The sequence below is a fragment of the Drosophila subobscura genome, chromosome U (genome assembly GCF_008121235.1).
Source record: "Drosophila subobscura isolate 14011-0131.10 chromosome U, UCBerk_Dsub_1.0, whole genome shotgun sequence".
Classification (NCBI taxonomy): domain Eukaryota; kingdom Metazoa; phylum Arthropoda; class Insecta; order Diptera; family Drosophilidae; genus Drosophila; species Drosophila subobscura.
The window spans coordinates 19,229,869-19,253,089 of record NC_048534.1 but is presented as its reverse complement, the minus strand read 5'-3'; the positions used below and the strand labels follow the sequence as shown (position 1 = coordinate 19,253,089).

Here is a 23,221-nt window from a genome sequence, read left to right as displayed (position 1 = left end):
TGGAGTGGGCTGCGAGAAGCCCACTGACCCAGACATATGTACATAGGCACAAGGCAAAAAGGTCGGTGGTTTACACCACACACACCACTTGGCAGGGGGTGGCTGAGAAGTATGAGTGTGGGGGTGTACTTGCGGTTAGTTTTTGGCTTGGATTTCCCTGTGAATTTTTCATTCAAATTGGGCGAAAATTCTTGATAGTTCGCGGTCCATCGAGGGATCTTTTTGGTTGCCTTTGAGACGGAGAAGAGCAATTTTGTATAAATATTCTTCCTCACATTCTTTTCCTTCCCTAAACTTACCCTTCCATTCCCCCGCCTGTAGCCGCTCCTAGACGCAGCCCATGGGTTCCGCTTGTGTCGTCATCAACAGCTATGAGCTCACCCTCTCTCCATGTCTAACTGCTCTCACTGTGTCTATGCAGGTGCTGTGTTCCAGCCAGCGCGACTTCTCCTGAGCACTACCACGGGTTGCCACGGGTCAGACGGTGCCACAGTCCGCGTGGAGCGTAGGGTGCACAAGCGTATGGGCCCCCACTTTTAGGGCTTCCCCTCCGACATCAAGCAGCACGCAGTGGACACTACTCCGGCTATCCCGCTCAGTTGAATGCGCGTCGTCGTGGTAAGAACGTCGCTCGCCCTACAGTTTGACACGCACACACACAGACACGCAGTTTGACAGCCACCTGCTTTAAAACTGTAAGCAGTGGAGGAGAAGCTGCAGGCAGCACCAGCAGCAGCTTCCGTTTCTTGTGGATTATTCTTGAGCTTTATTTTGTGGATTGCTGCGATATCATCAGCTTCTCCTGTTATTGTTGTTGTTGCTGTACAGTTTTCCGCTGCGGAATTTGTTGAGGCGGAAAAGCGAGAGAGAGAGCGAGAGCGAGAGAGGTGGCAAAAGGTAGAACAGGAAGCCCTCAAAGTGTCAACGAAAATCGTTAAAAAAAATAGAAAAAAAAACACACACATTGCGACTATGTCAAGAGTCGCTTGAGGACCGAGCACCGAGAGCCAGCGGACACGGCAGGCACAGGCAGAAGGCAGCCCGAAGGCGACACCACGGCAGACATTCCGAACCCACTCAGGATTCGCATGGACAAAGGCACAATGAAGCGCAAGCAGAGGAGATACAGGTACAGCACAGCACTCATTCTCCCTGGGGATTCCCGCTCCTCCAACTCTCATTTGTCTCTCCCTAGAACCACCTTCAATACGTTGCAGCTGCAGGAACTGGAGCGTGCCTTTCAGCGCACCCACTATCCGGATGTTTTCTTTCGTGAGGAGCTCGCCGTGCGCATTGATCTGACGGAGGCGCGTGTCCAGGTGTGGTTCCAGAATCGTCGTGCCAAGTGGCGCAAGCAGGAGAAGATTGGCGGCAGCCTGGGCGACTACAAGGATGGAGCACTCGATCTGGATGTGGCCTACGATGATAGTGCAGCGGTTCTGGGTCAATTGGACAGCGCATTGGGTAGGGCATTGAACCCTGGATATTCCAGTTTCTCCTACAGCTATTAATCTCTGGGTTTTCCCTGTTTAGTTGCTGGCGGCACACTGCTGCCGGACACACCGCCGCAGTCATCCAATTCGCTGGACAATGAGCTGAAGGCGCCCTATGGCACGGGCGCTCTGTCGCCGTCGCGGCTTTCGCCCAATATTTTCCTCAATCTGAACATCGATCACTTGGGCCTGGAACGTGGTGGCAGTGGCTTGTCCATGGAGTGGTCCACCTATCCGCCGCAACAGCAGACGCAAACGCAGCCACAGCTGGACAACGAGCAACAGCAGCAACAGCAGCATCAGCACCCGCCTCAGCAGCATCAACATCATCATCATGAACAGCACCACCAACAGCAGCAGCAGGATCAGCATGAGGGTCTGGAGTTTGCTGCCTGCTCACTGGACCTGGACATGGCTGATGGCTCCTCCGCCTATGATGAGATGAAGTTCCTCAGCGTGGATCAGTTCACCATTGACAGCTTCAAGGCGGACTGCATACTCAGCATGGAGCAGTCACCGCTGCCGCTGCCACATATCGCGCCCTATGTGAGTCACGCGCCGCCACATCTCAGCAGCGGCGATTCCAATGGGCTGCAATCGCTTTGCCTGGATGGCATTGGTTCGAGCAGTGGCCTGGGCATGGCCTCGTTCGGGGGCGGCCTCTCCTGTTCGCTGCTCTCCCAGCAAATTAGTGACGGGGATGCCATGCCCAAGGGTTCAACGCCGCCCTCGCTGCTGGTGCTGGACAAGACGCTGCCCTCGCTGGGCATTGGTGTGGAGGGCATTGCCGAGCTGGTCGAGCAGCTGCATCAGCATCAACATCATCATCATCAGCAGCATCAACATCATCATCATCAGCATGAGGCGGGTGCCAGCGATATTCTGTGAATCAAAATTTAGACGAATCAAAATGTTAGCTAAAATAATTTTTAACTTTAAATTAAACTTGCGCTTCGAGGAGGAGTGGAGTCAGCTCTAGTTCTAGTTCTACTTCTAGTTATATTCTTGTTTTCTAGTCAATGTTTTAGTCTTCTAAGTCAAAACCCCAAAGGTACAGGCGCTGAACTCATCAGATTCAAGGTACAACTTTTTGGAAAACTAAAACTTTTTGTAGCAAAAATATGAATAATATTTGCACCAATATTTAGGTAATATTTGTACCAATATTTAGGCAACTTTTTCGAGTGTACAATCCACCTGCTTATCGCCTCTGTTCCCCCCCGCCGTCCCCTTGGTTTGCAGCCTGAAATATAGAAGAAATATTTCCAGACGAGACGAGAGTCCTTGACTACCTTTTTCGGGGGCTTCCTTCTATGGATTCCCCTACATGCGGCACATGCGTTTTGTGTGCCGAACAAAAGGAACACAAGGCCCCACGCCACACGTCTCCCGCACCTTATTTGTGGCTCGGATTAGAGGCAAACTAATTGTGCGATTTGAATGGATTTCGGGTTTCACTGCTGTTTGTTCGGCAATAACATTTGCTTTGCTTTTTAACAACTGCCGCTGTAGCCTCCGCCTGCACACCTCTGCTGCAATCCACTCCCTCCAGCCGGGCATTCCTCTTCTCTTGGCTGTTAATTCCATTTAACATTTTTAGGGGTTATGACGCCGCCACTCCACCTCAATCTTGGCTCTGAACCAAGGTGAATTTACTTAATAGGTGATCACACCAATCACTTATTCACCACGCATGGTTTGGGTCTAAGTTAATTCTCCTCGCTTTGAGCCAACCGCTCTCTGGTGACTCTTATGTTCTGCTGGGCTTCGGCTTAGCGTAGCAAAATCACAGAGGAGGAGGAAGAGTAGGAGAAAATCTGCAATGGCAAGGGCTGTGGTGGCTGTCGCATCTCCTGGAGAAGTACACAATACGGAGGCAGCAGGAATGTAGATTTATATGTATACAATTAGATTATATCAGGTTCATTATATTCCGTACACACTGTCGCAGCACGCGTGCCAAAAGTTTGCAAGACATCGACGGCATGAGAACCTACATGCGCAGCTTGCTCAAAATATTAATTCGCTGACGCTGCGCTGCGCTGCCACCAGATCAACGACCAGCGCTGGCATTTTAGCTAGAAACGGCTGGAACAGCTAACAAAGAATATATTTTATGAGCTTTCAAGACTGCCAGCGCAGTGAATGCGATACCCAAAATAAGTTTTTAGCAACATTTTTGTTATGTTTGGCTAGTTTACGATTTACCATTAAAATATTAATAATAATTTCATAAAGTGAAAATAAAACTGTCAAGAGAAAGAGGTCAAAGTACTATAATAAAGTCTCAAAATTCACACATTTATTGTTTTTTTTGTGGTTTTTACACAGCTTAATTTTTAGTTGATACATATATTTCGGCTCTAATCATTTTATTTGCTTATTTTTTTGAATCTAGCTTCTAGCTTCTAGCGGCTTCGGGCTTAAGCCAGGCACACACCTCTAGACAAAACACAACGAACTTATGTTAGTGTTGGTGTTTGGTTGGTACACGAACACACACAGAGCACGCACAGTGCTTATATATTTGTCTCACTCGTGCTGCCTGATTTTGTTCCGTACTTTTAGAGCTAACGGGATCGAGCCTGAGTCTGAATTGCTTCTTTCTGGCTATAATAATTATCCAATCCGGCCCTAATTTGGGCATCTGGTAGATGTACATATGTACATCGAACCACCAATGCATTTAAAATGTGGTCAATAGTCTTTCATTAACATAAAACTTTTCCAGTTATTGGTAAATCCGGAAGTGATTTAATCAAGTTATGGTCCTAAGACTCTTGCGTTGGACTCTTCCTGCATTCTGCTCGAGGCAGAGCTAATAAGCGAAGGGCACCACGAAAAGCTGCAGGAGCACAGGCGAGGGTGTGTGTGGTCCAGGTGGGCGCGCGGCTCAGCTGGCTTAACACCTTGGCAAGCTCCTTGTGGATTTGCAGAGGCCAAGGGCCACCTAATGCTGCTGCCTCCACAACAACCTCACCTCGCCCGTGTGCGCTTCTGCCGAAGTGCTGTCAGCCATTTTGCGATGACAATGAGCTAATTGACGGCTGAGGTGGATGCCCCAGCGGGTGGACCGTGTACCACGCCCCAGACACTGGCCCAAAAAAAAGTTCATTATCCCCCGAACGGGGGTTGACATCATCAGACATCCGGGCATCCGGCCATCCGACATCTGACTGGTTGCCATTGGATAATCCTCACGTTATGAGTAGGACGCACCGAAGCGCAGAGGATATTTCTTTTGGCATTTCTGCATTCCAAGGGGTTGTCTGCTCTGCCATTCCCATTTACATTTTACCAACCTGCTCGGGCGTCCGTTCCTTCTGCTTGTCCTGTCACATTTAAAATTAATCGAAAATCTTTTCTTTGGTATTATTTCGAGCTCTCGAGCACCCCCCGGGCTGACTGTATGCACAAGGACCACAAACTTTAATCGATAGTCAAATAAGGGAAGACTCAAAGCACCGAGCATGTGTGTGTGTGTGTGTGTGTGTGTGTGCGTAAGGATACGTCGTCCTTTGCGGCTCCTTGCTCGGCTTTTGTGCTTGTAATTTCTCTAACGTTTGTTTATATTTTATATCGAATGCGCCCCGGGCCGCATAAACGCAATAATCGCACATTTTATGGATTAAACTCACCTGCTCCGCCTGCTAATCTACGACCAGACCAGGTTCGGTGCCCTCCAGGCATGCCACAATAGCATGGGTCAGTCGGTTGCTCTTTGCACTGAGTGATGAGGTGTCGAGTACCCTGGAAACTTTATGGGTGCAGGATTATTAAACTAAAGTTTCTACTAAGAGAATTGAGCGCTCTTTGCTCTACAATTTTACCACCTCAAATCTAGTAAAATAAAATAAATAAATTATAAATATTCAAAAAATGTTCAACATAATTCCAGCTGTATTTACAATCCATTCCGCACAAATCACATTTCACATTAGTCAGGGGAGTGCAGGCAGCAGGGGAAGGCAGTGTCAGCATTCATGAGTCGTCGTCTCTTCATTGGGTTGCCAAATGAGTTATTCATTATGCATCTGCATTCGATTTCCCCCACCTACATACCTCCGGCCGTGGACAATATTAAATAATGAAATATAAAAATCGAATGTGACTGCAAATTACTCCTGCCGTTTGCCCCATTGCCACTCCTCCTGCTGCTGCCATTTGCGTTTCTGTTTCGATCCCAGTGGAGGTGTTCATGTGAATAAATTGCAATTAACAATATTTTTATTTCAACAAACGAAATGTCGGCCCCTACTCTGCCCGCCATAACCCTTTTCGGCTCCGAAAAAGTCAGCAAAAAAAAAGGTACAACAGCGGGTGAGGAGGAGCTGGTACATTTAATTAAAGGCAAATTTAATGGGTAAATATTGCATGTGCTACACACACAGGCACACACACGCGCGCGTCAAAAAGCGGTTGAAAAAAAAGAATATGTACATATGTATAAAAAATATGTAATACATATGTATACAGTGCGTTTCGAAAGCATAAGCTAAGTGACAGAGTGGTAAAGTTGCATGAAAAGTCAGTGAAATGAATGTCCAGAAATATATGGCAAACTTTGATTAATTTATTTGCAATTAACGATTAAAGATCGTTGATGAAGATTTCTAAATAGCAAATAATCAAATTGGAAATATATTCCAGTGATAAATATAATATATTCCAGTTCCATACAAAATTGTTCTTGAAAGGAAAATGCAACAAAACAAAAATTAATAGTGAAATAAATGAAATGAATAAGTAGTCTAAAATTCACACCCATCGATTATATTTGAGTAATAATAATAAATAGTAAATAACAAAATAAGTATTTGCCTTGTTAATCGATGTAAATTGCATGACAAAAAAATTCTTAATACAAAACATAATCAAGAATTCAACAAATCTCCAATTATTGTCAGAATCCATTGCTTTTTTCGTTTCTCACCCACAATTTTCGATGTTCTACAACTATGTGCCACACTGTACCTAACGCTTAAATGTATAATTTTTATTTTAAAAATAAAGAGAGAGAGAGAGGGAATAACTTTTGCTCTGTTTGTGCTGCGTGTAAATATGAGAAAAACAAAGGCAAAGAGTCAAATGGATGGGGAAGTGTATATTAAATTTCGTGTTGAACGACGACAAAAAAAGGAAAAAATTATGCGAAGCGTGCACTAGAAAAACAAAAGAAATACGAGAATGGGAACACAAAAAAAAAGAGGAAAGAAATCAGAAAAATTAATAGAGTGCAAATATTTGTAGATTTTTACACGAACTATTAACGGAGCGCAAACAGAGGACCAGCAGCAACTAGGCCTAGGCCCGATCCCCGGGGTTTGCAGATTGCGGGCTAGTAATTCGAGATCGTATCAGTAGGCAGGGAATAAGGGCAGGGTATGTGTAGGCATAGGCCTATGCAAATACACAGGGAGACACATGACAATGACAGAGCACAAAAGGCAAATGGCCAAAACGACAAAATGGTGGCAAAAAGAAGGAGCTATTGTAGCTAGGAGAGAAAGGAGAGCCAGAGCCTCGACTCAAGTCGAAAGAATAAATTTGAATTTGAATTTGAATTTTTGACCATCGATTGGTGGAGTCGTTCGCTCTCTGGAGCTCTCTTGTGTACTCCACTCCAATGGCCAAAAGGAAAATAACAAGCTGAAAACTTTTGCCAAAAAGAAAAAACAGAAAAAAAAGTGAGTGAAAACAAGTGCAAAAAGCAGAGAGTCCAAAGCATTTGGCAACAGGACAATTTGTCAGTGAAATTTTGCGTTTGCAGAAAGGGTTGTGGATGGGGCAGCAGATGCTGTAACAAGTCAAGCTGGTCGGAGAAGTGCACTGACAGAAAGGCATGGTTGAATGGTATTTTGAAGATTCATAAATCGTGAAAATATTCGGTTGATTCTTCGTTAGATTTTCCTCTATCTGTGATTGGTACAAAAATGCCATTTGGAGGCCTGGATGATCCCCAGATGCGGTAGATTCCAAAGAGTACGTTCCGTTTCTCCCCAATGATGATCCTCAGCGTTCCACTTCTCAAACTCTTCCAACAAAAGGAGATTCCAAGAGGTTTCTCCTTGACTTTTCGCTCACTGTACAACATTTTTGTATCTCTTATTTGGCTCTCAAATGCCACAATGAAAATGTCCAACAAATGCCAAGAGACGCCATGCAGATACAGCAACCATTAGCCCCCAAAAAGAGAAGATGCAAAAGATACAAATAAAATTTTGCTGCTGCCCGTCTGCCCGTCTGCCATCCTTCTATCATTTCCATTTCCTTTGTGTGAGTTTTTGCATGTCTGCAAATTGATTGGAGGCGAAGCCATCGAAGGATGACCATTCTCCTATTACCTCGGATGCCCTCAACTGAAACCCCAGCCAGGTGTGAAAGCCTCTCGCTGGGTCTTCCCACTTATCGATGAAAGTTTTGTGCCACAACCCACAGAAAGTAAACTTTAACAAACGTTTTCCTTTTGACTTTTTGGCGATGTTTTTTTGGGGTTTTATTTTAAGGTTTTTCTTTCTTTTAGGATGTGTTTTGTGTGTTGTGTTTTCAATAAGTTAGGTTTAACATTAGAATTAATCGTTGGAGGAATTACACTTGCTTCATTTTCGATTACTTTATATATGTATATCGTAATCGTTAATCATTTATCATAGGTGTTGCTTTTTTATAGAGACTTTTTTATGTTTAGTTGCAATTACAGGACACAGGAAACAATTACGACAAAATCCATTCATTCCATTAAACACCGATCACACTTATGCACTCAGACATCTATTAATATATAATATTCTATATAGTGACTGTACAGATTTTACTATATACTCGTTTATTTTATGATACTTTGCTAAGACTCCAATCCAAACACTTTTCACTCTCCCTCTTCTCTTTTTCCGCTTAAGAACTTAGTAACAAAAAATACTTTAAAAATTCTTCACATTTTTCTATGTACAAAACAAAAGCACTAGCAAAATAATTACTAGATTTTAGAACTATAACTATCTATATACAGTGGGTGAGGGTATGCTCCGACTTAGGCCACCTCCAGATCGGAGGACTCATCCGCATCGCTGTAGCCATTGGGATCGCTCTTGATGTGCACCATTTGTGCGGCGTAATGTTCCGCTCCCGGATGCTGCTTGGGACCAGGCGGTGATCCAGTGGTGCTGCTGCTGTTGTTGGTGCCACCACTGCCCGTGGTATTGTTGGTGGTGCTGCCACATTGCTCCTCCTGCAGCTTGCGTAGGCGCTCCTGTTCCTCCCGCTTCTGTTTGCGCCACTTGGCCCGACGATTCTTGAACCACACCTGGAAGAGAGAGAGCGAGAAAAACGTGGATTTAGTTGGTGGATTTCAGTGGGTGGTTGGAGTGGGTGGGCTGTGGATTCGCTGCCTTGGTTACTTTTGACTGTGGCGGGGCTTCAAAAACACTTTCATCCGTTTTGCTCGTAATTTCTGCGATGCTCCCGCCCTTCCCTTTCCCTTTCTCCTGCTCTGTTTTGATTCTTTTTCCATAAATATTTTAAGTAATTTTTTGCTCTCCATCGCTTGTTTGGCTTCCACTTGGAAGCGGGTTTTTTATCTTTGGACAGTTGCCAGGGCCAGAGCCAGACCCCGGCCCACCCTCACTCGCTGCCTCTTTGGCGCTTAATTAGATGACTTATTGTAATTGTAATTAATTGTGTGCAAGGAAAAAGAAAATGTGCGGAGAGGGCGAGGAGAAGTCAAGCACTGGGCAGGGAGAGGAGAAAAAGTTTTCAAAGATTTAGGGTAGCAAATGGGGCGTGCTATGGGTCTTCCTTTCTCATTTTTCAAGCTCTATTGCAAGCCTACTCTTTCTTCAAAAGAAGTAATTTTTAGGTAAGAAATAATTGCAGAATAATGTATGGATTTTTTTTGGAGTAAGCATTTAAGGAATATATCTGTTTCTGTGAATAAAAAACCCTCGAGGAGTAGCTCCAGTTACCTTCACGTTTAAGTTAGCAAATGGGCAGAAATACCACTGAATTCTTCTTGATAACGAAAGGGTGTTTCACTTATCATGAAGACCCTTCCTTTCCTTTGTCTTTTGTTTCCGCGTTTTGCTGGTTTTCGCTGCTTTTTTGGGGCGCATTTTAATTAGGCTTTGGCCACACCCACAGCCCACCGCGAGTGTTTCTTTCGCTACACCCTGAACCCAAGCACTCATCAGCTCCACTCCACACTTTCCGCTGCCCCACCTCACACCCATTTGCCGCCCTGCTGCTACTTAGTTAATTAAAACAAAAGGCGGCCGTGAAGTGGCTTAGGGGTTAACTTCCACCCAAAAGAGAGAGACAGCAGAGAGAGAGTGGAAGAGAGTGGGGAATGAGGTTGATGGGGATGGTATCTGTGTTGTGTAATCACCCTTGTGGACAGCGCCATATCATCATCTTGTCATTAGCTCCCCCACAGAGACACCCAAAACTCACTTCCCGTCCAACCGTAGGCGGAGACTTCTCTCTCCCTCCCCCACCCTCCCTCTCTTTCGTTGCTCTCTGTCCGCTTGCCCAATCCGAATGCAATGGTAGCAACATTTTGCAACCCCTATTTGTTTATTTGTCTGTTTGTTTGTTGATTATTTGTAGAATAAATACTGCGGAATATTGTGGAGCGAAAACTCGAAAATTTTCCTCGCCAGGGCCAAAGTTTAATTAGAACAATTAGCAGGCGGCGGCTCCGACGAGAAGTTGATTTTCCAACAATGTTATCATTCCAGGGAAAAAGTTTTGGAAATGTTTATGCAGCAAATCGACTGAATTTGTTGAAATAACAAGAAAAGGAAGCGGAAAAGCAGCAAAGCCGGACACGGATGTGGCAAGAGGCAAGCGGCAAGGGCCAATGACACTGAAGTGCGTCTGTGGCGCTTAACTTAACTACACTCCTCCTCCACCTCCTACAACCATTCCCTCTTGAGCTCATTTTCATTTAAGTTTGCATAAAATTTGTGTAAATTTCTGCAGCTGTTCCAAGGACCAGCAGCCGGGCCCCTCTTCTGTCTCTCTGGCTGGCTGGCTTATTTGCTTAGGATGGCGGAGATGAAATGGTTTGTGCCACAAAATGGCGATGATGCCATTACCGTGGCAACCTTTGAAGTCAGTTGGCAGCGCTCTGATCAACGCTCATTTGTTAGATGTCCGTTTCCGCCTCGTTGCAGCTGTCAGTGGAAATTTTATATCACATTTTTCCATTTTCCACTCTAATTTAATTAGACTGAGAGGCCTCCCCACCCACTCTCTGAATTGTTGTATGCTTTTGTGCGTGTTTTAGTTATTTATTGTCATAATTTTCATAATTTGATGAGCTTAAGTTATTAAAATAACAAAACGCACACTGAAAACGCGCGCGTTTTTACGCCTGTAGCCAATGAATTTGTGATTTAGTCAGCTTAATTATGTCAACACACACACACATATGTATGCACAAATACATGCTTATGTATGTATGTATACATGCCCCTACTAATTAGCTATGCAACCATTTTAATCCATAAAATCTAAAAATACGCAAAAAAGCAACAAAAAAACCTGTGCGGAAAAAACCGCGCGGGCGTTTTTCGCCGCCCCCAATCTGGTTGATTGCATTTCTGGGATTTTCGCATTATTAAAGTTGCACATTTTAATTAAATTGTTAGCCAACCAACCGCATTGAACCCTAATCCGGTGGAACTATATGCCCCAAGGGGTACGTACGGTTTTGCGGGGTGGTGCGGGATTTTTTGGCGTGTGCGGCAAAAAACGCGCTCGCTCTCACTGCTAATCCCGTAATTTGTACGGCCAACATACGGCCGCCCACTCGACCGTAGAGTGGTGATCCCCCCCTCAGGAGAAGAGAGTATAGTGTGTGTGTGTGTGTGCCTCTCCATCCGTTTAAAATCTGACTAACGCACAACAATTTTTGCCAGCGGGCCTCGGGCGCGTTTTTTGCCGCCTTTGCGGTGCGGGGGCGGGCTGCCTGCTGCTGCTGCTGTGCCAAAAATCGCAGTGAAAAATTTTCGGTGAAAATTAAATAAACAAAGGCGGAAAAAAGATGGAGACAAGAGCGGTGCGGTGTGGGAGGGGTGCGGCAGCGGTTGATTGATGGGCAACAAAATGGCGCCAGGGACTTGGCATGCATGGGGCACGCCTTGGAGGCGTGTGCCACCGTTACACGTCACAGCCGCGGCAGCGCCCGAGCCAGAGCCACGGCAAATATTTCCACAGATTTTTCATCCAAAAGCGCATAAATCGCTGATATGGCCGGAAATCCTACCGTGTGGCAAGCTTGGGTGGGTTGCTGTTGTGGGGCATGGGGCACTGTGTGTGTGTGTGTGTGCCACAGACATTGGAAACGTGCATGAAATCCATTGAACAAACAGACCGACGGCAGTTGATTTTTAATTAACTACAAAAGCGCTTTACGCTCGTCCCTCGGCCAGACGCTTGCACCCACCGGTGGGGGGCTAACAGAGAGAAACGAGAAGAGCAAGAGAGAGGAGATAGACGGTGGCCATCCATCATCCTGTGTTATTCCAGCGTGCAAGCGAGACAGCAAGAGTCAGCAGTGCAGGTTGCTGACTGTTGGATTACAACCCAAAAATGGTGCAGTCCGGCATGAAATGTTGCAACAATGTGGTGCCCGGCCTGCCTGCCGCCTTCCACATGGTTTGCAGTATGTAGTTACTGAGTTGCATGATGCTATGATAACTTTGCGCTTCGTTAATCGCTGCAGCTGCACCAGCTGCACGCTCTCTCTCCCTCTCTCTTTCTAATTTTCCAGTATGTTTTTCTAGCCTCAAAATGTCCCCAGCGCTAAAGCCAAAAATATTGCAAATGGCAAAAAATACTAAAAATTACAGCTGCCAAAATGGAGAGGGAAAAAGCAGGAGAGTGAGGGAGAGCGAGTGTGTGGGAGAGAGCACCAAAGAGTGTTTGGCTCTGCTCCCCCCGTTTCCACACGATGCTAAAGGCAACACAAAATGGCGGCTGCCTTTTGCCAGTCCGACGGCTCTAATTAGTGAAAATTGGCAACACAAGTCGGTCGGAAACTTCGTCACCAACCAAAGAGTGGCGCCTCCTGCGCTCGCCCTGCCACCAATCCACATCTCCCTCCCTCCATCCTCACAGCGACTGTTGTTGGATTAAAATCGCGCAGCCATGAAAATTGCTCGTTACGCACATTCCCTTTGCCTTTGTCGCAGTAATGGAATGGAGCAGGGGTGTGAAGGGGGGAGCGGTGAGCAGGAGTGCGTGCCAATGAAGGGTTAAGTGCATGTGCACTAATTAAAGCACAGCGCATCCATGCACTGCCACCGCCGCTGCTCTTACATACGTTTGCACTTACACACATCTCTTACTGAGAAAAAGAGCATTTCATGCCCAACGTAAATTCTCTTAGCTTTAAAATTGCACAAGACACCCGCGATTCTCTTCAGCAGATACTAAAGAGAGCGATCGCGTTAGCGTAAGCATCAAAAAATACCACCCATGCATAAAGGATTAGAAGAACGCGTTAGTCCAAAAAAAAGCGGGGAAAAGGCAGAAACGGCGGCAATTGTCTGCATCAAAAGTGCGCGTAAACTTTTTTTTTCTTGTGTTTAAAATGTGTATTAATTATTAATAAGTGAATATCTATGCGTAGAATGCATATAATTATTGAAATGCTGTGCAGAAGCAACGAAAGTGTTAATTTGGCAGAAAGTGCGCTTCGGGTGGCGGCAAACGCCACGTCGGTGTGGAGAGCAAATAAGAAAAAGGGCGTAACGTTTTTTTTTTCTTGTGTTTAAAGTGTATAATAGTTAAAATATGTAAATAACTATGCGTAGATCGCATAGAATCATTAAAATGTTGGAAAGAATCAACTGTGTTAATTCGGCAAAAAGTGCGCATCGGGTGCCGGCAAACGCCGCGCCGCTGTTTAGAGCGAGAAAAAAAGAGCGCACGGCTGGATCACGTGATTTCGTAGAAAATTCGCGAAAATGGCGACGAATGTGTGTGTATTCCTTTTTGTGTTGTAAATTATGTTATATCAAATTATTTTTATTTAAATGTGTTTAGTAATATTGTGAAATAATACAAAAGAGCTGTCCATCCTCTGCCCTACGGGTGAGTGCATTTTTTACTGTCTCTTTGAATCAAACTCTTACAAAATCTCTCACAAAAATAAACCTCTCAAAATGTCAGAATTTCCACAAAGAAAAACAATCAACATTAATGAATTTTCAACAAAAAAATACAGAAAATGTAAATAATTTGTAAGATTTTGTTGCTTCTAATCGCTGACACGCTCCAAATGTTCTCGACCTTTTAAGAGCTTAGTGGGTTCCAGAGGCTACCTTGGTGCACCTGTTCCTGCGACCCCACCCACTGATTATCCTCCGCCACGTCCACACTCTAAGTGAGGTTTTTCTTTTGGCGTAAATTTATGCAGCTTCGAGGGCAATTTTCTCTTCCAGTGATAATATTTGTCGAAGGTTATACGCTTCGACAGTCAAAACTGTAAAGCAAACAGGGGCGGCAGGGCACGGCACGGCACGGCACCACACACCACCCCCTGCCAGGGGCAAGAAACGCACTTTGCGGGCGAAAAAGTATCCCCCAGAGAGTTGAGGGCAGAGAACCCTCCTCAACCGCACATCCTCAAGTGTTTGAATAATGGAAAATTATGAAAAATTATAACAACAACAGCCACACAATCAGAGTAAGGGACGTGGGAGGGGGTGTGAGATTTGCGGGCAGAAAAGTGGGCAGCGTTTGAGTGGATGAGTGGGTGGTGGGTGATTTCTCTGACCTTAACACATGTTTCCTGCCTGATGGATGTAGCCCCCCTGCTGGGCCATGCACCCTGGGGCACGGAGAGAGAATTCACTCTCGGAAAAATTAACGAAAATCTGCTGATTCCAGCTCATTGCCGTTTCACTGCGGGGGCGTGTTTATTATTATGTCTAAAGAGAGAGAGAGAATAATAATATTTTAGTTAATTGCCACGCAGGTGGCCCTGAAACCACTCACTCAATTGTGCAACATCAAAAGCAGCGGCAAACAGATCATCTCATCCTTAAAAAGGGTCAAAGCGAAACAGAGAAGGATAGAGAGAGAGAAGTGGTGACAAGACCTTTTACAGTCCTGGCCACACAATAAAGATCAGAGTTCACAATGGAAAGAAATGTGAAGAAAAGTGGAGTGGAGGCGCAATGAGTGGGCACATTCTTCTCTTGGGCTGGCTGCATCTTTTTTCCAGCACTTGTGTGCTGTGACCCTTTGCTGAGCGGGAGAGGGAAACATCAATATTTATAGAGAGGACAGAGAGCGAGACTCGAGAGAGTAGCAGCAGCAGCGGCAGCACAAATTATGCCAAGCCTGGGAGATGATTACTAATTTCTTGGCGACGAACAAAGATAAATATTTGCCCAGCGCTTGAAGCCGGCCACTGTCTCGCTCTTCCTCCCTCCCTCTGCTGTTGATTCGGCAGAGTCTGAGAAGACGTAGAAGCAGAAGAAGGGATAGAGGGGGTGGAGGTGTAGACGAAGCAGTAGCCGATCAGAAAAACGGAATCACCTCAATCACTTGAGCTGCGGGATTAGGCGTATTTGACTTGCACGCACCACAGACGACGACGACGTCGATAAGCAAAATTAAATGAGAGAGGGAGTGAGGGAGTGGGAGAGAAGAGCGCAAGGTATGCTAGGTAGGAGGTGAGGCATGACCAAGAGAGAGGCAGCTTCAAAAAGAAGAAAGCAAATGCAAACAAATTAGGTAAGCAGCATGTGCACGAACCTCACCCTGCACTAACATACTTTGTTTCTATGAGAGCGCAATTTAAATGAGAGTGAGACAGCAGCCGCGACCGCTGCCAAAGACAAAGCGAGACAGCAGCTTGTCTGGAAATTGCTTTTGTTTGCGGCTCGCATTGGAATCCCGTTTGTTTGCTCTCGTGAATGGGCAAAAGTGTGTGAGTGTAGTGAGTATGTTAATGAGCGAGAGAGAGAGCGCGAGGGTGTGTGTGTGGTAGGGAGCTACTGTTTTACTCGTCCGTTGGGTAGGGTCTCTCCACCGATCTCGAGTGTCTAAATAAAAATAATAATTGTAAATGATGAAGTCAAAATAAGCAGATCATTTAAATGCTGCTGCCCGCTATGATGATAATGATGATGATTGGTCGCTGTCTTGGGAACCCGTTGTGTGAAGGCTGTCCAGGCAGAAGTTTATGGGAACTTGGTTTTGGCTGGAGTTTTATTTATGAAATTTTATAAGCAGTAATCCTCCTATGATGAGAGTTTGTTAAAGGAATTAATTTGAGCTAAAAATAGTTCATCGCAACTTGGCTTGCAGTTGAGATAAATTGATGAAACTTGGTATGGAGAGTTTCCTAATTAAAATATGGCACATAAACACAAATTGAACCATCAAACTACCCATGTTATATGATTTTCAGCTGTTAAATCCCACCAGACATAATTGATCATCAGCCCTTTATTTTCCTTATATGGTAGGCATAGTTTTTTTGTTGTTGTTGTTGTCTGTTTTCTCTTTGTTTGTCTTGGCCAAGATTTTCAATAATTATTGCCACTTATGGTGGGGCTCGCTTGGGTTCGGGTATTAGAGAGACGCTACCCCAAAAGCATGGGCGTACAGTGGAGAGAGCATGGAGAGGCAGTGGCAGAGAGACTCTTTTTACGAGTGGCAACACTTGGCATGCAAATATGCTAAACAGTAGCTGGCCACCACAAGTTGTGGCAGGAGCGGTAGCTGTGGAGCTGCTGATGCTGTATCTCTGAAGTTGATTATGCTGCTTAAGTCAATGACAAAGATGATGATGAGGATGATGATGTTGGCGATGACTGAGCACAAGATTTGGTTATGGATTTTCGTTTGGCTTCTCCACTGTCAGAGACAGATTTGAAGTCTCTCTTTTGTTGTGTGTTGTATGTTAATTAGTCTCCTGCCACAGTCGCTGCCCCAATGAGGCAGCAAGTTTTATGCTGCCAGCGATTTCAATTAGTTGAGAGAAATCTCATGCAGCTATGCTAGTCCCCCCCCCTTCCCGCTCTATCAACCATCATGCCAGCACTCTCTCTAAGCAACAACCTGCGTCCTAATCCGCTTAGGAATCTGTGTCTGCGCTGCCGCGGGTTAAATTTGTCGCCTAATGGCACTCGTCGTGTCAACTTGTCCCCAGGATATACTTTCCTGCTCATTATCCATTATCCTTTTGGGCTGTAGGGGCGGGGGGGCTAGTAAATGTTGCCTAAGTTGTCTTAAGCTCAAGTCTAAACAGGCAACGCCCGTCTCCCCCTTCCCTGCTGAGGCACACGCAAATGTCAACAAATGTCGCACTTGTACGAGTTCCTTCCCCCGCAGGTGAGGGCAGGAAGGGCTGGCTACCCTTTCCGTAGATTAAACACATTTTGACCCGCAACCAAACATATTTCCAGGGCAACAACACAGAGTGTGTGTGTGTGTGTGTGTGCGGGGAGAAGCGGCATAAATCCTTATCAAAGACACTTTTCCACACGAAAATTAACTGCGACAAAATCGGTGGAGGAGTTCTCTGCGTCTCGCTCTAACGTTTATCTGGTCCCATAAAATTACTTACAAATTAAATTGTCAACTTTTCGTCGTTTTGTTTGTTTTGCTATTTTGTTGGGTTTCCTCCGCCCCCCCGTCTCTCGACCCTCGACACTAATGGACTTTGAATCACACAAATTGCCGCAGCAACATGCAGCAGAGAATCGAATCGAAGGGATGTTCCGCCTAAGCATGCCCCCGGGGGTAGGCTTTTCCTCCTCCTCCGAGAGAGAGAGCGACAGAATCCGCGGTATTTACATTGGCAATGATACGGCATAACCTCAGAAAACACGACCCCAGAGGAGGGCTACGTCCAGCGTTTATCCTGCTGTAAGGACCTCCTCTCAGCTCTCTCTGTGTCCCATTACCCAAATTAAGTGATTCCTTAGCATTGTTTTGGTTTTCCTGGGCATGGCAGGAAGCCCCGCAAATGTTGCCCCGCCGCCGCCTTCTGACAACTAAATAAACACAAAATATTTCACAGGGGAAGTGCTGATACACGAGGGGAGATACACATATACCAGAGAGATAGAGATGTTCACAGAGAAGAGGAGAGGGAGAGGCAGCATTCAATTGGTTTCACGCGGGGAATTAAAATGAGCGTGAAATCAGAGACTCAGCGAGGAGCTGCCAAGAGAATGAGTCAATGGGAGAGAATAGGTTGGAGAATGGGACAAAGGGCAGACAATGAGAAGCAGCAGAAGTGAAGGAACGAAAGGAGAGGCACTGGCAAAACGTTTGATAAATCACAAATGCGTAATAATTTTATTCAAATTTGATAGATTTTTTAATAGAAAGACATCAGAATTACCAGGAAGGAAAATTAAAGAGAAAACATACAGAATTATCTGAGAATTACAAGGGACGAACTAAGAGTGACTGGGAAATGTGGATAAAAAATAATTATAAAAGATAAAAGGGGTTTGAGATGTGCTTTAACCAAAGGGAAGCAGTATTGAATAAGGCAGAGAAGTCTTTTCCGATATATCACAGGAAAGAGCATATCCACAAGGGAATGAATCCTGAAGAACTACTGCAGAACGAATCAATAAAGTTATAGAAAACATCTTTGATCCACATTTTTGTAGATAGCTGCTAAAAACTCTTTTAAGCTTAAACCGAACCTTTTTAGGAACTGTTCTGATTGTGTGCTTAAAATTTGCCGAATATAGAATAAATTGAATAGATTTCTTCCTTAGTTTATAAACAATTTCATTACCACAAATTTATTCAGATAATCACTAAAATATCTGAAATAAATGTATTCTTGATGGTACACTAACTCCATCGACGCTTATTAGCTCCCTAAAGCAGTTTATTTTTTGAATCCATAATTCACACTTCTTTCCTCAATAGCCTCAAAAGCTAGTTTTTGATACTTTCCTCAGATATCAAATTTTCTGCGGGACATTTCCTGGGAATCCATTATTTGGAGACTTTCTCTATCTACTCCCCCACTTGAGACACAAAAATATTCTTTAAAAACTCACCTCAACACGCTCCTCTTTGAGATCCACTTTGAGTGCCAGTTGCTCGCGCAGCACCACATCCGGATAGTGTGTCTTGTCGAACGTGGCCTCCAGTTGCTCCAGCTGCTCCTCCGTGAAGATGGTGCGATGCCGCCGCTTGCGTTTGGGCGGTGGCCCGTGCCCCAAGTGGCTGAGGTGATGCTGCCCATGATGGTGGCCCAAATGGTGCGGGTGCGAGTGATGTGAGTGATGGTGCGGGTGATGGCCATGACTGGCAAGGCCAGCGGCAGCAGCAGCGGCCGCAGCGCCGTGTCCACTGACATGCGCCTGCATCTGGGCGGCGGCAACGTGGGCAACGGCTGCGGCATGCATGTAATTTGGATAGAAATTGGGGTATGCCACTGCAACAAAAAAGCCAAAGGAGAATTCCGAAAAATTCATTATTTTCCAGGAAAAACAATCAGGGGAAAAGTGAGAAAAGCGAGTAATGGGAGCGGGGCATCCTTCTTCAATCCTTAAAAATGCGCATAACGAAACGAAGCGGCCATGTTGCCCGTGTGTCTGTGTGTGTGTCTGTGGTGTGTGGCTTCCGTTTCCGGTTCCCATGAAAAAACACCGGGGAAAAAAAGGTTTCCCAGCCATTTTTTAATATTCATGTCCTGCGGGGGCAGCAGAAGAGCTTTGAATGATTTACCAGAGACTCAGGCATAAAAATAATCATACGCAGGATGCAGGATCTTCGCAGCGACATAAGTCGCAGCTCCCACGCCACACCCCCAGATGCAAATCCTCTCCGACACACGGAATGCGGAATGCGGGAATCATCTTTTCCAGATCATTGCCTAATTATGAATAATGCCATTCAGGATTCAGCAGGCATTCAGGCAGGACTCCCCCACCCAGAGTAGACTTTTTTCTGAGTGGCTGAGTGGCTTTTCCCCCTTAAGGTGTTTTTCCACGGCTCAAGCGGAAGCCGCATCAATGCCAAATCAGCCGGGAGGTTGGGGGTTTAAGTTCAAATGGGAAGCTTACCTAGAAAATCCGATGGCGAGGCCGCAAAACCGCTTGCTGCCGCCGCCGCCAGGTGCCCCAAATGCAGGCCAGGATGCTGCAGCATGGCAGGAACCCGCTGCGGTCGTATCGGGCTGGCGGCGGCACTCGAACTTGAGTTGGAATTGGGTGAGGCGGGGGATTCGGTGCTCCGTTTGAGACCCAAGCCCAGACCATTGCTGCCACTGCTCCCACTGTGATTGTTGTTGTTGCTGCTGCTGGAGTGGGAGTGTGAGGAGGAGCTGCCCTGCTGCTGCTGCTGCTGGGCATTGACGCTGCGCGAGCCCAAAATGCTGTCGATGGTAAAGAGCGAGGCAGCCGCTGCAGACGCCGCTGTGGCGCCCACTGGCAGGCCACGCGTTCGCTCCTCATCCAATATGGTGACGCCCGACTGGCTGCCATCGTCCGAGGATGGCGTCTGCGACTGGGACTGCGTTTGGTGTAGGTTCTGGTGCTGCTGCTGTAGCACCGATTGCAGCCGCTGGCCGAGGTAACCGCACTGCTGGGAGTTCAGGAGCATGGCGGTGGTCAGGTGATAGGCGGCATTGCTGCTGACATTCCCCGGGGAGCGTGAGATCTGCCGCGCTGGCTGCTGCACATCCGACAGATCGCTGGGGCACCGCTTGAGGGTGTAGCCCGCCGGCGGGGAATTCGTTTCCACCATCCCGCCGAGTGAGGGTGGTGTGGGCGGTGGCGAGGGACTGGGCGTGGACACGACGGTGATCTTGAACTTGGCCTTTGAGGAGGCCACAACTGAGTGATGATGATGATCGATGATGGTGCTGGCGCTGCCTGTGCTGCTGCTGCCACTGCCACTGCCTGCTCCGCCGTTGCTTGCGCCGCCCGCCAGTTGCGTAGCCGACGCTGGGGTCCACAGTGAGGACAGAATTTTGATGGATTTCTCGACCACGGAGCAGTAGCAAAAATTACACACAAAAATCACTTTCTGGGGGCTCACACAAGAACTGTTTCACACTGGACACACACGCGACACGCGAAATCTGTTTTGCTGCGGATTGCGGATGCGAATATTCTCTCTGCTCTGTGAACCCTTCTTCTCCGCTCGAAGTGCGAAACCGTTATGAGTCGTCGTCTGTGACGTTGCGCGCGACGACAGCCAGCCACACACTCAAGCAGTGCACAGACACAAACATGCACGCACACTCGTGCGTTTCGGTCGTCTCTCAGGCAGCCAGCGATTCACAGCCAATGGTGGCAGAGAGCACAGGCCACGCCTACACGAGTTGTGCCATATTGAAATGAGAGAGCGCGCGCCTCTCCCTCTCTCTCTCTCTCGCTCTAGCTTTAGTGGTGGTTGTTTGTGCTGCTGCACAGCACCGTTTACCGTTGCCTTGACATACGGCGGGGGGGCAAAAGATGGCGCTTGGCGAGCAGATAATTCTCAGCTGTCGCATGCAGCCCCCCCCCACGCTGCTCATCATTTCTTTTGCTCTTCTTTTCTTTCTTTCTGCTCGCTTATTTTTTTGCTTTTTGCTTTTGACAGTTATTTATACAGATAAAGTCATCACTGACAGACCCCGCGGCCGCCCTCCACAGCGACCATCAAAAGTGCGCTAGAGTGAGAGAGAGAGCGTGCGGTAGAGTGTGATGGCTATACAGTGTCCATCCCGTTTGCTCATCCTGCCTGGAGTGGGTGGTGCGGGTGGTGAGGGTGCCGCAGCTTGATGCATAAAAATGTTGCCTTTGATAATGTGGAAAATCAGTAGAATGAACGAGAAGTGTAGACAGTGGAGGGAGTAGAGTCAACGCCGCCGTCGCTGCTCTGTCGCTGTCGCTGCCGCTGCTGCTGCTCTCCCTCTGATATAGCGCATATCTTAAGAAGATAATGACTAAATTAATGCTTTTATGTTTTTGGCAACACATAAACATCATTATGCGCTCAATCCTCGAGCGACGGCGTAAAACCGAAGCGTAGCGACGAAGCTTCGTGTGTGCTCGTTTATGTAATGGAAGGGGGGAAGAGCGTGTGCCACAGAGAAGGGAATACATAAAGCAAGGAAAGGGAAGGAGAAAAGGAAGGAGGATGGAGATGGAGATGAAGATGAAGAAGGTGTGGGAGCTGCTATAAGACTTCCTCCCTCCCACGCTCCCTAATCATCTTTTTGGCGATTCTCTCACTCTCCCTCTTCTACTCTTTCTCTGGAGACTCTCTCTGCCCTGTGTGTGTGCGTGTGTGTGTTTGTGCATATGAAAATATTTTAATCTAAAGTTTCCACATCAAACAAAAGGGCACAAAAGTGCAAAATCCCCCAATGGCGCCCGCAGGGTCGTCGTCTCTCAGCTTTTCGAAAATGCAGGGACAAAACAAAAGCTAAGCTTACGGCTAATGATAAATGCAACAGCTCTGTTAGGGTGTGGTGGCAACTCTGGCACACACACACAAAACGAATGAAGCGTACAGTTGGCCCACAGCTCCACCCACAGCAACAAATGTCACAGAATTGGCAGGCGGGAAAGAGTGAAAAAGAGCATCCAACATATGGAGGAACGGGTAGAGGGGGGTCTGCATGTGTGTGTGTGTGTATCCTACTGATTACAGTTGCCAGAGCGAGTGAGTCCCCCACATGACCCCCACGTAAAAGGATGAAAGGATGATGGCTTGATGTCGTCCAATGTTGCCAAATGCTTTTAGAAATTATTGAATAATTAAGCAGCAACCAGAACGGAACAAGGACACAGCAGCAGCAGGGGCAGGAGCCATTGGACCCTTGCCCTGATCCTCCTCCCCCTTTGGTGGGGTTCACTATTTGGCTTTGCACTGAGCTTCGTACATGTGGACGGCACACACATGGGAATAACCGACGGGAAAAGCGAAAGAAAATAGGAAAAGGGAAGCCGCCTGGCAGCTAAAGATGACATTGCCATGGGATAATAAAGTTGGATGATTTTTATTAGGATTTGGGGACATTTATAATGTGAATGTGGAATATCATGGATATGTCAAGGGGAGAGCTATGAAAAAAGAATAAACCCAAAGCTATCTGATGCCAAAGCCGTTCCACAATCCTCCCAGTTTTATGCACAGCCAAAAAATGAATAATCATACGAAATATTCGAATTTTTTAGGTGGTTTCAATCATTTATGGAATTATTTTGGGATTTCTAAACCACAGAACTTTGTTCGAGGATGCTTTTTGTAATCAATTTCCATTAATCTATGCTTGCAGAAACGTTTTATTAGAAAAGATATTTTTTATACTCCATCGAGAAACATTTGTATCTAAACTTCTAAAACTTTGCTGTAGATGTCCGAATAGAAAACTCTCAACTAAGCTTCAAAGTTGTGCTCCACTTAGTACTGTAAATTCTTACTACTCTTCATCCTATATTCTGCAATTCTGCACCCACTTTGGCTCTCTCCTTTCCCTTAGCCTTACACATTTTTTGATTCCTTCCCGCTTTCTGCACAGATTTTTTGCACACTTTTTTCGTTGGGTGTTTGGGTTCTATTTTGTGTGCACTTTTTGTTTTAGTTTGTAGATTGAATTTTAAATAAAAAATTAAATTAACTTTCGCGTTTAAGTATTGTGCTCCCCCCCCCCCCACCCTCTTCGCAACTCTCTTTCTTGCTATGATTCTCTCTCTTCGATTGGCTCTTCGATTCGGGAAAAAGTTCAATTGGCAAAGGGA

At 46.1% G+C, this 23,221-nt stretch overlaps 2 protein-coding genes across 2 annotated transcripts; one reads left to right on the top strand and one right to left on the bottom strand.

Annotated features, from left to right (window-relative positions):
* Positions 1-289: 289 nt before the first annotated feature.
* On the top strand, positions 290-2,694 carry LOC117901437 (homeobox protein orthopedia). Its single transcript, XM_034812181.1, has 3 exons — positions 290-1,129; positions 1,196-1,464; positions 1,534-2,694. Exons 1-3 carry the CDS (start codon positions 1,089-1,091, stop codon positions 2,379-2,381), a joined length of 1,158 nt encoding a protein of 385 aa, XP_034668072.1. The 5' UTR covers positions 290-1,088; the 3' UTR covers positions 2,382-2,694.
* A 5,661-nt stretch (positions 2,695-8,355) lies between these two features.
* LOC117900624 (homeobox protein goosecoid) lies at positions 8,356-20,521 on the bottom strand. The gene is made up of 3 exons (XM_034811053.1): positions 19,553-20,521; positions 18,542-18,921; positions 8,356-8,796 (listed from the first exon to the last, which is right to left on the bottom strand). Exons 1-3 carry the CDS (start codon positions 20,232-20,234, stop codon positions 8,524-8,526), a joined length of 1,335 nt encoding a protein of 444 aa, XP_034666944.1. The 5' UTR covers positions 20,235-20,521; the 3' UTR covers positions 8,356-8,523.
* Positions 20,522-23,221: the final 2,700 nt, after the last annotated feature.

Excerpts from the sequence above, each read along its gene's own strand:
- LOC117901437 (XM_034812181.1), top strand. The coding sequence starts at position 1,089 with ATGGACAAAGGCACAATGAAGCGCAAGCAGAGGAGATACAG. Across the intron at positions 1,130-1,195 it reads CGCAAGCAGAGGAGATACAG|AACCACCTTCAATACGTTGC; the intron begins GTACAGCACAGC and ends GTCTCTCCCTAG. Across the intron at positions 1,465-1,533 it reads TCAATTGGACAGCGCATTGG|TTGCTGGCGGCACACTGCTG; the intron begins GTAGGGCATTGA and ends TTCCCTGTTTAG.
- LOC117900624 (XM_034811053.1), bottom strand. The coding sequence starts at position 20,234 with ATGGTGGAAACGAATTCCCCGCCGGCGGGCTACACCCTCAAGCGGTGC. Across the intron at positions 18,922-19,552 it reads CTCGCCATCGGATTTTCTAG|TGGCATACCCCAATTTCTAT; the intron begins GTAAGCTTCCCA and ends TTTTTGTTGCAG. Across the intron at positions 8,797-18,541 it reads TCAAAGAGGAGCGTGTTGAG|GTGTGGTTCAAGAATCGTCG; the intron begins GTGAGTTTTTAA and ends TCTCTCTTCCAG.